Source organism: Crocuta crocuta, unplaced genomic scaffold, assembly GCF_008692635.1.
Source record: "Crocuta crocuta isolate KB4526 unplaced genomic scaffold, BGI_CrCroc_1.0 scaffold312, whole genome shotgun sequence".
Classification (NCBI taxonomy): Eukaryota; Metazoa; Chordata; class Mammalia; order Carnivora; family Hyaenidae; genus Crocuta; species Crocuta crocuta.
Window position 1 is genome coordinate 418,344 of NW_027527378.1, and position 11,860 is coordinate 430,203.

Here is an 11,860-nt window from a genome sequence, read left to right on the forward strand (position 1 = left end):
CTGTTTGCTTTCAGCCAGGTGGTGGTTGCTGTGGGCCCTTTTACCTTCCTCCGGTTTAACCAAGTAATCTAAATTCATATCACTAATAAGACAAATAAACATCATGTGCCTTCTGATGTAACATACCTGAGGAAGACTCATCACTTATTCCTGCCAAAATATATAACCTGAATCTAATCATGAGGAAATAACAGATCCAAATTGAGGGATCTTTTAAATAACTAGCCTGTCCTCTTCAAAAATTTCAGTGTCATTACAAAGAAAGAAAGGCTAAGAAATTGTTCTAGAATAAAGGAGACTAAAGAAATGATACGTATGTGTGAAGAGAGGGGACACAAGAGAGAGGAGGAGAATGCATATGTGACAAAATATTAATAATTGTATTATTCTTACCTTTCCCCATATGTTTGAAATTGTTTCAAAATAAGAAGCTAAGAATATTCCAGTCCTGGGGCACCGGGGTGGCTCAGTCAGCTCAGTGTCTGACTCTTGATTTTGGTTCAGGTCATGATCTCACGGGTTTGTGGGTTTGAGAGCCCCACATCAGGGTACTGTCAGCGTGGAGCCTGCTTGGGATTCTCTCTCTCTCCCTCTCTCTCTGCCCCTCCTCTGCTTGTTCTCTCGCTCAAAATAAAGAAATAAACGTAAAAAAAAATCCCAGTCCTGTGCAACCTGAGATATATTTGCTAAGTGTGTGGTGGCTGCAGCCTAAGGTTCTGCCCTTTGGGAATGCCATTTATTAGATCTTCCTTCTTCTACCTTCTCCATTCATTGCAGACTCCATGAGCCATGTCCTGGCATCATCTTGAATAGCTTCACTGTAAACTTGGACAACCCCAAATGCACTGGTGTCTCAGTTCCTTTCCCTTCTAACCTCCAGTATCCCCTTCTTCGCTCTACTTGAGATGCTCACGTGCATTTCCTGGCCCCTGTGGCCCCCCGCATCAGTTCTGCCTCTGTAGACTTTCTGATTATCACATTTTCCAATCTCTTGATCTTCACTGAAACCTCCAGACCTTAGCCCCTTCCCACATGTCTCTGTATCCCAGCCCACTCTTGTCTTCACTTTCTTCCCTATCCATCTCTTTCCATCTTCTATTGGCCGTCGCTTGAGCCAGTTAACAGACCATACACAGTAATCATACTTTAGGCAATTTAAAAGAAATAATGGGTGAAATTTTTAATGTTCTTAGACTACTTGCTAGCAAACTTTGCTACAGTTCCTTGATGGGAATGCCAAGGGTGTTAATGACTTGACTTGGATTTTTCTATAGGGATAATTCAGTTGTTTTGTTGTTGTTTTAGGAGGCTTTAGAATTTGTCTTCTTTGTCCAGAAGCTTCTAAGTTGATTGTTCACATGTACATGTCCTGTTTTGTCCTTGAGTTAGTTTCAGCTTTGCAATGTGCAGTAGTAGGTAGGCTGCAGCTGTGGCCTCAAAAACACGGAAAGATGAATTAGAATATTTTATAACTGGAGAGGATCTTAGAGATCACATAATTCCAAGTTCTCATTGTTCATTTGAGAGACTGAGGACCAGAGAGGGTAAACAATTTGTTCAAAGTTACACAGTTGGCACCTGCTTGAGTCAGAACCAAAACGGAAGTCTCCAGATTACAAATTCAAAAGGTATTTTTATTATCCCGTGTGGATGAGTTGCTGGGTGAGTGAGTACATGAATAAATAAAAAGTCCAAAGAAATGACCTCTAGTTCTTGCCCTCCTCTGACCGGAACACCAGAGGTTTCCAAGAATGATAAAATTATTATCTCTTTTGTCATTTAGGGAAAGTGAGAGTTTTGTTTAAATACCTGTCAGTGTTTGGAGACTGGGCCTCATGCTTTACTTTCATTTCTTTCTTAAGAATATTGTTTTCCAGGGGCGCCTGGGTGGCTCAGTTAGTTAAGCGTCTGGCTTCAGCTCAGGTCATGACCTCACGGTTGGTGAGTTCAAGCCCAGCATCGGGCTCTGTGCTGACAGCTCAGAGCCTGGAGCCTGCTTCAGATTCTGTGTCTCCCTCTCTCTCTGCCCTTCCCCCTGCTTGAACTCCCTCTCTTTCTCTCTCTCAAAAATAAACATTTGGAAAAAAAAGACACACGCTCTGCAGGGACAAGAATGCTTGGCAGGGATGGCGGATGAGCGAGCCTCACAGGGTTCTTGTCTTGCTTGCTGCCCAAGGAGCAGACTGTGAGCGTCTCAGGTCCACTGGGCATGTGCTTTGAGCCATTTTTCCAGTGAAGTTAGAAGTCTTGCTGTGACAGCCACACACTCTAGCAGGTGGCAGATACAGAATAGTTGTAAACAAGAATAACAAAGAAAATTGTGGTCCCAGAGTTGAGCCAGACTGTAGTCTCATCACGCTTTGAAGAGCTGAGGTAACATGTTTTTCCCCCTTGTTTAAAGCCTTTTGCTGCTAGTTGGTTCATTCTCCTTCTAGTTCATTTGAATTCATTTTAATGAGTTCTGTCACACTTGCGCCTCTCTCCCTGACTGGATGTCAGGCCCCTTAAAGTTACATTAAATATTTGCTCATCATGGTGCATCCTCAGGAGGCCTCTGCCAGCAGAATTTCAGAAGCAGAGTCTTTAAATGCCTTACTGTTCTGAATATAAGGCTCTGGTTTAAAGAACTGTCTGTCAAACAAACTCTTATTTAAAAAACAAGCCAAAGATAAGACTCTACCAGTCAGCACGAAGAGAAACACAAGACAGAAAGTGGTAACTGAAGAGTAATTTCATTCATTCAGCATATATTTATTGAGCGTCTACTATAATCTAGGGACTGTTCCAGACTCAGGGGAGGTAGCAGCTAACCCAGCGGACTATCACCCCAGCCCGGACAGAGATTACATTCTAGTGGAAGGAGACAGACAGTAACAACCGAGTAACATACATGCTATAGCAGATAGTGAGAAGTGTCAGGGTGAGAAAATAAGGAATGAGCAGCGGGGTGCCATTTTGAAAAGAGTGGTCAGGGAAGGCCTCCCTGAGAAGGTGGTCTCTGAGCCAAGGCTGTGCTCTCTATAAACGAGTGAGCGCTGTGGATCCTGGCTGACACAGCTCTTCCTGCTCCCGACTCTTGGGTTCTGAGATGCTAGCCTGTTTGTCCACAGTAGTTGGTGAAATTTTTAATAAATTTATGTATAGTTAGGAAGTTTGGGGAGGCACTAGAAGTTGTTAGCCTGGAGAGAGATAATTATTATCTGTTAATCCCACCTTACTTAAAAATTTTTTAAATGTTTATTTATTTTGAGAGAGAGAGAGAGCATGAAAGGGGGAGGGTCAGAGAGTGAGGAGACACAGGATCTGAAGCAGGCTCCAGGCTCTGAGCTGTCAGCACAGAGTCCGACATGGGTCGGACGCTTAGCTAACTGAGCCATCCAAGCACCTCTCCCACCTTTNGCAATGTGCTAAGCATTTTATATTAATCAATTAATTAATTAGTATATTATGAATAACTGTAGGAACAAATTACTAGTACATTATTATACATTATGAATATACTATTGTTATAACATCCCTAGAAGGTATTCATTCATTTGTTCGACAAATATCCATTGCCAGGTCTTTCCCCAGGTGCTGGGGATATAGCAGTGAACAAAATGAAGTCCCTATTCTCACGTAGCTTAGCCAGCAGGGTAAGATAGACAGTCAACACATAGCCATATGATTATGTAGAATGTCAGATGGTAAGACGCGCTATGGAGAACAATAGAACAGGTAAAAAGCGTAGAGAATGTGAGGGAGGGAAGGGAGAAGGGAGATACTCTTCTACATACTGTCTCATTTTTTAATGGCTGAATCCAAATGCCACCCTGTTTGTACCACATAATGGTTAAAAGCCCGGTTTCTGGAATTACAGAGATCTGGATTTGACTCTGTTTTCTCCCAATGACAAGTGATGTGACCCCAAACAAGTTATTTCTGAGCCTCAGTTTTCTTATCTGTTAAGTAAGGATAATGACACTTCATAGGATTGTTGGGAGGATTAAGTCAAATGAAATGAAATGATCTACATAAAGCACCAAGCACAGTGTCTGCTACAAAACAAATGGTCTGAATTTTTATTTGTCTTATTCATTGGTCTCCTACGTGGATATTTAATTTCTTGCAAACTACTATGATGATTGCCACCAAAGGGAAGAAGCTATTAGAAAACAAAACCCAAAAAAACCCAGCTTGGCAATAGAGAATCCATCTGTGCTGGCCACAGAAAATTGGCCAGGTAACTTGCTAAACCTATGCTGTTGCTTCCTTCTAGAAATGAAAATAGAAGGCTCTTGGGACACATATGGCAATAGCTTTAATTTTGGTTTTTCCCTGCATGGAATTAATGTGACAGGGAAGACAGGCCCTGTCACGTGATGAAGCAGCAGGCCCAGAAGCGGATGTCAGCTGCCCAGTGAGTTCAGAACTGGACGACACAGATCTTCAACTCTGCACGCAGGGTTNCTGTGCCAGAGAGGGCACTGGGCACACTGAGGGCCAGGGGAGTGTAGCAGGATGTGGATCAGGGCCACTTTCACTAGCCACTGCCGAGGTACTCAAAACCCCCATGTGGGATTCGGGTAAGGGCCTGAGCTGATTGTCCAGGAAGTTGGATGCTTGAGGCCTAAGCTGAGCCTGCTTTTCCCACCTGGTGAGACCGGGCGGGCTCATTGGCTGGGCCTAGTCAGGAGGCAGAAACCACAGAGTGATCTGATGAGAGAGGTGAACTTAAAGAACTGTCAATTGGGTGTCGAGTTGTCCCTAGGTAACTGAAAGTTCCCTGAAAGAACTCTAAGGTATACAGAGGTAGCAACTACAGGGAAGTTACCATCTCTAGGGCTGAGAAAGAAAGTGGAGAGATGGGAATTAGTAACATGTAGAAGCTCAGAGGGGGGATCCCGCAGAATGGAAACTCAAGCCTTTGAGAATTGGGGCTGCCCATCTGGCACTGGTGTCTCTGAGGGGCTGCTGTGAGGCTGGTTTTGCAAGTGCTGGGTAACTGCAGACTGGACCCAAGTGCAACTATAAGGAGAAACTGTAGGGGGGGTGGAGAATGGGGGTGCAGCGTAGAGAGCCGTTGCTAGGTTACACTAACAGGACCCGGCAGCAGACAGGAAGGAGTGTGTCTCTGGTTTCCTTTTCCAGTCTCACCACCTCCCCCAAACAGGTAACACCAGGCCCGATCAGAAATGTGGCCCGCGAAGTCTCAGCCTCAGCATCAGGGAGCGGACTAGAGAAGTGTGGGGTGACAGCTGACATGTGATAGCTTCGTAAGTGGCATTCGTACCCATATGCAGGGGCGCAGGCACAGGAATGCAGGCAGAAACAAGGATGGTGGGTCTTCAAGCCAGGAAGGGGGTGGGGAGTGGCTGAGTTTAATGCCTTTGGAGCAGAAGAAGAAATGCAAGAGTCAGGGAACTGAGCATTGCTGTCTACCTCCTACTCCTACGAGTAAATACAGCCCATGAAAATACTGTGTGCTTATTAAATAAAACAGTAACTCCCTCCCTGGGGAGTGGGGTGGGATCCCAGCAAGGGACTGGGCAGAAGCAAGGCAGAGACAGCACAGGGGGCTTGGATCACCTGTTTCCTGGAAGAGGAGTGGAAGTGGTAGTGTATGTCTAGCTTAGTGTCAGGTACATAGTAGGCATTCAATGAACAGTGGCAATTCTTATTCAAAGGAAGGAAAGGTCCAAATAGATTAGGGAATGTAGTAACTGGCTATAGTGGAGAGAGCCCATAGTTTGGACTCAGAAGACCTCAGTCTGTACTAAATAAGTGATTTGAAACAGGATACGTGCCTCTCTGAACTTGAAGTTTCCTTATGTGTAACAGAGAGATACTTGTGGGGACTAAATGTCTTATAGTAGGCCCTTAACATACGGTAGTTGCTCTGTTCCATTATTGATTATAGAAATGATAAGCATGGTTATTTCTTATTGGTGGTGCTAATCCTAAGTAGAAGAGATTTGAGTGATCATTTATTCTCCTACATCACTGTGCAGATGAAGAAACTGAGACACAGAAGAAGGTCAATAGCTCTATGGAGGTTAAGAGCGTGGGCTACAGATCAGTGAGACCTGGGTTCAATCCCTTGCTGTTCATTTCCACTTACTGGCTAGTCTCTCTCAGCTTCACAGTGTGGTGAGGACTTCGGAAAAGAATCCATTGCCTGGGGCACCTGGGTGGCTCAGTCTGTTAAGCATCTGGCTTCAGCTCAGGTCATGATCTCCCAGTTTGTGGGTTTGAAGCCCACACTGGGCTCTGTGCTGACAGCTCAGAGCTTGGAGCCTGCTTTGGATTCTGTGTCTCCCTCTCTCTCTGCCCCTCCTCTGCTCATGCTGTGTGTCTCTCTCTATCAAAAATGAATAATAAAAACAAAAAAAAAATTAAAAAAAAAGAATCCATTGCCTGGCCCTCAGTCAGTTCAGTAAATAGCCCTGGACAGTTCCATCGGACTTGATGAACAGAGAGAGCCCCTGAGGGGAGGGTTGGTTGGTCATGACAGTGACTGTCCCATAGAACTGACCTTTCAGGTGAGCCTGGGCTCTCGAGATTTTCAGCCTCCCAATCATTTGCTTTATCATATTGAACAAGTCACTCTATTTCTTCTCCCTGTGGTTTTACCGTATAAAGATCATGAAACTTGACCTTATGTCTACTTCCTGGGGTCTTCTGGAAGCTGAGTAATGAAATGAGTGTCTCTGGAACCAGAGAGCCTTGGAGAAACTCATAAATGAATACCCTCAGATGACGAGTATATCTAGTGTAGAACAGCAGTATTGAGCCGGAGACACTGGCTCTGGAGGCTAGAATCCTGCTTTTAGAATTCAAATTGTTCTTGTTATAGTCAACTCTTAATTTTTATGTGCTAACTGGGAAAAATTATAACATGAATAAAAGAAGCCAGCTGGCGTTGATTGCTCTTCACTCTAAAACTTGAGGAAGGCATAAGAGACTATATTTTAAATCTCATTATCTCTCACCTGATCGCTTTCTTCAAAGCTATGAAGCTACAGGGTGGTTCAAAGGCTCAGAGCCCCAGAAGAGAGTCAGTGTGCCTGAATAATCCACGAACACGACAATGCTTATCCCTGTCGTAGCCGTTTGTTGAGCCATTTATGAACCAGGCATGGGCTAAACTCTTCACCTGTAGTATCTCATTTCATCCTTATTGTAACTCTGTGAAGGAGGGAGATGTGTTCACTTATCCAGGTGTCTTTTATCAATTAAATCTCAGGTACGGAAGCTGGAGCAAATTATACTTTTCAATTCATTGTACATTGCCATCACTGGTCTGTGCAAAACCCTTTCTTATGTTAGCTAATTAATTTGCTCGTTCCTTTTTACCCATGTACCCCGTGCTCATTCACTCCCCTTCCCATAAATAACCAATCTATTTATTTAATGTCTTTTCCTTCGTATATATTCTTATGAAATGTATATTTTGGTTTTGTGTATATGTATTTTAAATTTATATAAAATGATATCATGTTATATTTCATTGCCTTTAACTTTTTAATAACTGTTCTAACTGGAAGCACTATGTTTTTAAGACCCAGCCATGTTGCTGTGGGTTTACTTAGTCTATTGCTTCGAGCTGTGGCCTCAGAGTCCCACCACAGTTACACGTTCTCCTTCCTGGCAGGGGACAGCCAGTCTGCACTGGTGTCAAACTCCCTACTGCCACAAACAAAGAAGCACTGCAGCTCCATGTGTCTTCCTTTTGGGCTGTGTGAGGACTGCTTGGGGGCACGTAGGAAAGAATGGAATTGGTACTTCATAGGGCATACATGGACTTCATCTGCCTACATAGTGCCAGAGGTAGGCGCTGTTATTTTCCCCATTCTACAGATGAGGAAACTGAGGCTTTGAGAGTTTTAATAACTTATCAAAGTCACACAAGCAGTCATTAGCAGAGCCGGGATTCACATTCACGCCTTCTTGCCCCCCAAACTCTACCAACAGTGGCTATGCCATCAATGTTCTCTGAGTATTTGAGACTTGAGGACATTTTACAAAAAATATAAAGGTAAATTTCTTTGTAGTTTTGATGTTCTTAGAACTTAGAAATCCAGGTGGACTCCTTTTTTCCCGGAATACCTACTTCCCCAGTCCCATAGCTGCATAGTAAGTGGTTTTCTCTAACTTTCACGTCCTATGGGTCCGCAGTGCTGAAAGCCGCTCTGGTCATCCAGAACTGGTACCGAGGTTACAGCGCTCGACTGAAGGCCAGACAGCGCTACGCCCTCACCATCTTCCAGTCCATCGAATATGCTGATGAACAAGGCCAGTTGCAGGTCTGTTTTGCAAGCTCGTCTCTTCTTTTGGTAAAATGCTTCTCTTCACTCCTCATAATTGAAAAAATGAACGTTCGGGTCCGTTTTAAGCTGAGGAACCTTGGTGAAGGCTTTAAGAGAGGATGTAGTGACGCTGCCTGGGAACTAGCTGTTGAGAGAGGGTGTGATTTCGGAAGAGGATGGCGTTTTGCAGTTCTGAAGTTTACATGTTGAAGAAGGCTGCCAGATGTCTAGTTACCTAATGAAAAATGGTCTTATTCGGTTCTTGGGTATGTGCCCCAATAGGAAGTCAAATTGTTGCTTTATGAAGGAAAAGATAACTTTAAGGAGTTAAAAAACGGAAAAATTTCCTGAGAACAAACCTGTGAGAGTTCTAGAAGAAAATCTAGATGGGTGAGGAAGGCCTTTTTCGAGCTTGTGAAAATGATGTATAAACCCAGCATTAATGCTTATTGGTAGAAAAAAAGTACATTTTTAACAATAAAAAGGAGGGAGGATATGTGACACCCTGTGTGTCTCTGGGGGAGGTGCAGCACCTGCNTCCTCATCAAGCGATGTCAACTCTGAAGATGGGAGAAGTCGAAGAAATTAAAAAGATGCCCACCTGTCTTACCTTTGCGACCCCAAACCGCTGGTGAAATCAGGCCACGTGCCTCTTTTTGCTGATTATTGTTGACTTAACTAAATTGACCACTTTTTTTCACTCTGAAAAAGCTGGATTAGATTTCATTCGATATTAATTCATGGAACACCTTCTCTGAACCACAATCTACTGATGTACAGAAAGTAGCTCAGTAAAGAGGAGCTTATTTTTTATCCACAAAATTTTTGTGCCGAGAGATCAAAATATCTTGAGGATGTCATGAAATGAATCTGGGGGGAAATGGTGGATGGAACACGGTTGTCTGTTTGCCGCATAGCCAGCTGTCTGTCTCTCTGTCTCTTTATCATTTATTTAGTCCTTCTGGAATGACTAAGGAAATCATTTCAGGGACAGGCAATGTAGAGATGGTTCAAAATGATTTTAAAATTATAGTTATTCCCAAGGCATGCGTTTCTTCTGTGAATCAAGATGCCTGTTGTTGTCTTCAAGATAGATGCTAGACTTAAAAACTCACTTTTCTTTAATCTGGGTCCTTTTTTTTTTTTTTGTTCTAATTAAAAGTATATGGCATGTAAGAGCTTCTTTTAAATCATCCAGCAAGCATCCTTCACAGTGGCGAAAGAATAGTGTTTTAATGGCATGCCTTGAGCTGAGCGCATATGTATGAAACTAATTAAAGCATTTAATGATCCGTAGAAGCTTTCTAAATGGTAGAACAGCCAAACCTGAGGAGTGGGGAGTGGGCGGAAGTGGGTATTTTGCCATTTTCTTTCTTTTAGATAATTGCAATTTGAAGGCAGTTGTTTGTGCTTCATGTTCTTTGGCAAAAGAGTTCTGAGAGGAAATGTAAGGATGATGAAATGAAACAGCACTCTTTTTGCTAATGACCTACTATTTGGATCTGGGCTGTGTGTTGGAATCGCTGATGGAGATTTAGGGCCACAGATGGNATGTAAAAAAAATTTTGCAGGTGATTTAAAAATTTTTATCAAAGAAGGGGACATTGTTTTAATCTTCTTATATAAACTTTTCTTGAAGTCTAATCTACATGGAAAGTACCCAAATCATAAGTATATGACTCAGTACTTTTTTTTTTTTCAAAGTAAACAGGCACCCAGAAGAAAGAAAACATTTTCGGAGCCACAGAAACCTCTCCTCTGTCCAGTCCCTTCTCAACTCCCCCATCGTATTCCTGGCTTCTATATCCTACATCCGTTTGGCTGGTTTTTGAACTTCACTATCTAAATGAAAGCACATGATGTTGAGTCTGTCTTTCACTCACCGTTGTATTTGTGAGAGTCACCCACGCTGTTGCAGTGTGGTCATTCTCGTGGCTGAATACTACTCCATTTTATGAATATGCCAACATTGATCCATTCTGTTGCATATGGACATTTGGGTTGTTTGCAGTCGGGTAATTTAAATGGTACTGCTGCACACATTCTTGTGCATATCCTTTTTGGTGAACACGTAGACCATCCTCTCTTGCTCTATACTCATTTTCAGTTCTCTATTGCTGCATAACAAACCACCCCCAAATTTAGTGGCTTAAAAACAGCAGCCACTCTACTCCTTGTGATTCTGTGGATCAGGCATTTGAACGGGGGTCAGTGGCGATGACTTGTCTTTGTTCCAAGTGGTGTCCCTCGGGCTCACTCAACCTAGCTGGGCTGCACAGGGAGATCAAGATGGTCTTACTCACGTGGCTGGGACTTTGGTGTTGGCTCTGAACTTAGGTACCTCACTTCTCTCTGTCTAGCAGGATATCCCAGACTTCTTTACACAGTAGCTGGATCCCAGGAGGACTAAGGTGGAATCTACAAGGCCATTTAAGGCATATTCTTTGGAACTCACACAAAATCAGTTCTGCCATATTCTGTTGGTCAAAGCAAGTCACAAGGGCAGCCACAGACTCACAGGGTTAGGAGCATTCTACTGTAAAGGGACACAGATACGATGAGGTCTGCTGCACTGGGCTCCGTGATAAAGATGTACAGGTACCCGGGAGGGGAAGTTTTAGGTTCCAGGGTGTGTGTATGTTCAGCTTTATGAGATACTGGCAAACCGTCTTCTAAAATTATTGTACCAAGTTATAGTGCCACCAGTGCATGAAAGGTCCAGTTGCTCTCCATTCTCTTCAACACTTGAAGTTGTCCGTCCTTTTCATTTTGGCCATTCAGCCAGGTATGTAGTAGTATCACATTTCTGCTTCAATTTGTGTCTCCTTGGTGAGCAGCAAAATTCTGTGCCTTTTTGTATATTTATTGGCCATGTGAACATCCTGTTTGGTGAAGTGCCTGTTCAGGTCTCCTTCCATCTTTCTATTGGGTTAGCTGCTTTTTTCTTACCATTTTTTAAGAGTACCTGAGTGTTCTAAATATAAGACTAGGAATCTTTGTCAGAAAAACATATTGCACATATTTTCTCCTAGTCTTTGCCTTTTATCTCCCCAGCCTTTAAATACTGTCTTTGGAGGCTAACAGACATTCTTGATTTTAATGTGGTACAATTTCTTTTTCTCTTTATGGTTAGTGCTCTCTGCATCTTGTGTGAGAAGTCTTTGCCTGATATCAAGGTGTGTGTGTGTGTGTGTGTATTTGTGCAAAAATAAATACAGGAGAAACCTATAGGATGAACCAGAAACTAATGACAGTGTTTACCTACAGGGGATGAGTGGATGGGTGGGAATAGGGGAGAGAGAATGGGAGCGTTGGGTAGAAGACTGAGGGGAGAGTGACACTCCTCGGAATGTACCAAAATAGAACGCATACAGTGACAAATGCATTTCACTGATTACAAACAAATACCAAAATCACCCGACGGAGGTGGCGAAGAAATAAACTAACCTACGTAACATTGGAAAATAGGATTTTAACTATAATGTGCCTTGATGAGGGTTCATTTATATTTACCCTGTGTGGGGTTTGCTGAGCTTCTGTGATCTCTAGGTTGGTATTTTCCACCAGGTTTA

At 43.0% G+C, this 11,860-nt stretch overlaps 1 protein-coding gene across 1 annotated transcript in view; it reads left to right on the plus strand.

Moving 5' to 3' along the window:
• The window catches only part of PPEF1 (protein phosphatase with EF-hand domain 1), a 111,630-nt gene that overhangs the window by 28,707 nt on the left and 71,063 nt on the right, over positions 1-11,860 (plus strand). Inside the window, exon 4 of the mRNA XM_077769107.1 lies at positions 8,158-8,388. Coding sequence (XP_077625233.1) covers positions 8,158-8,388 — 231 coding nt within the window. The remainder of the gene's footprint in view (positions 1-8,157; positions 8,389-11,860) is intronic.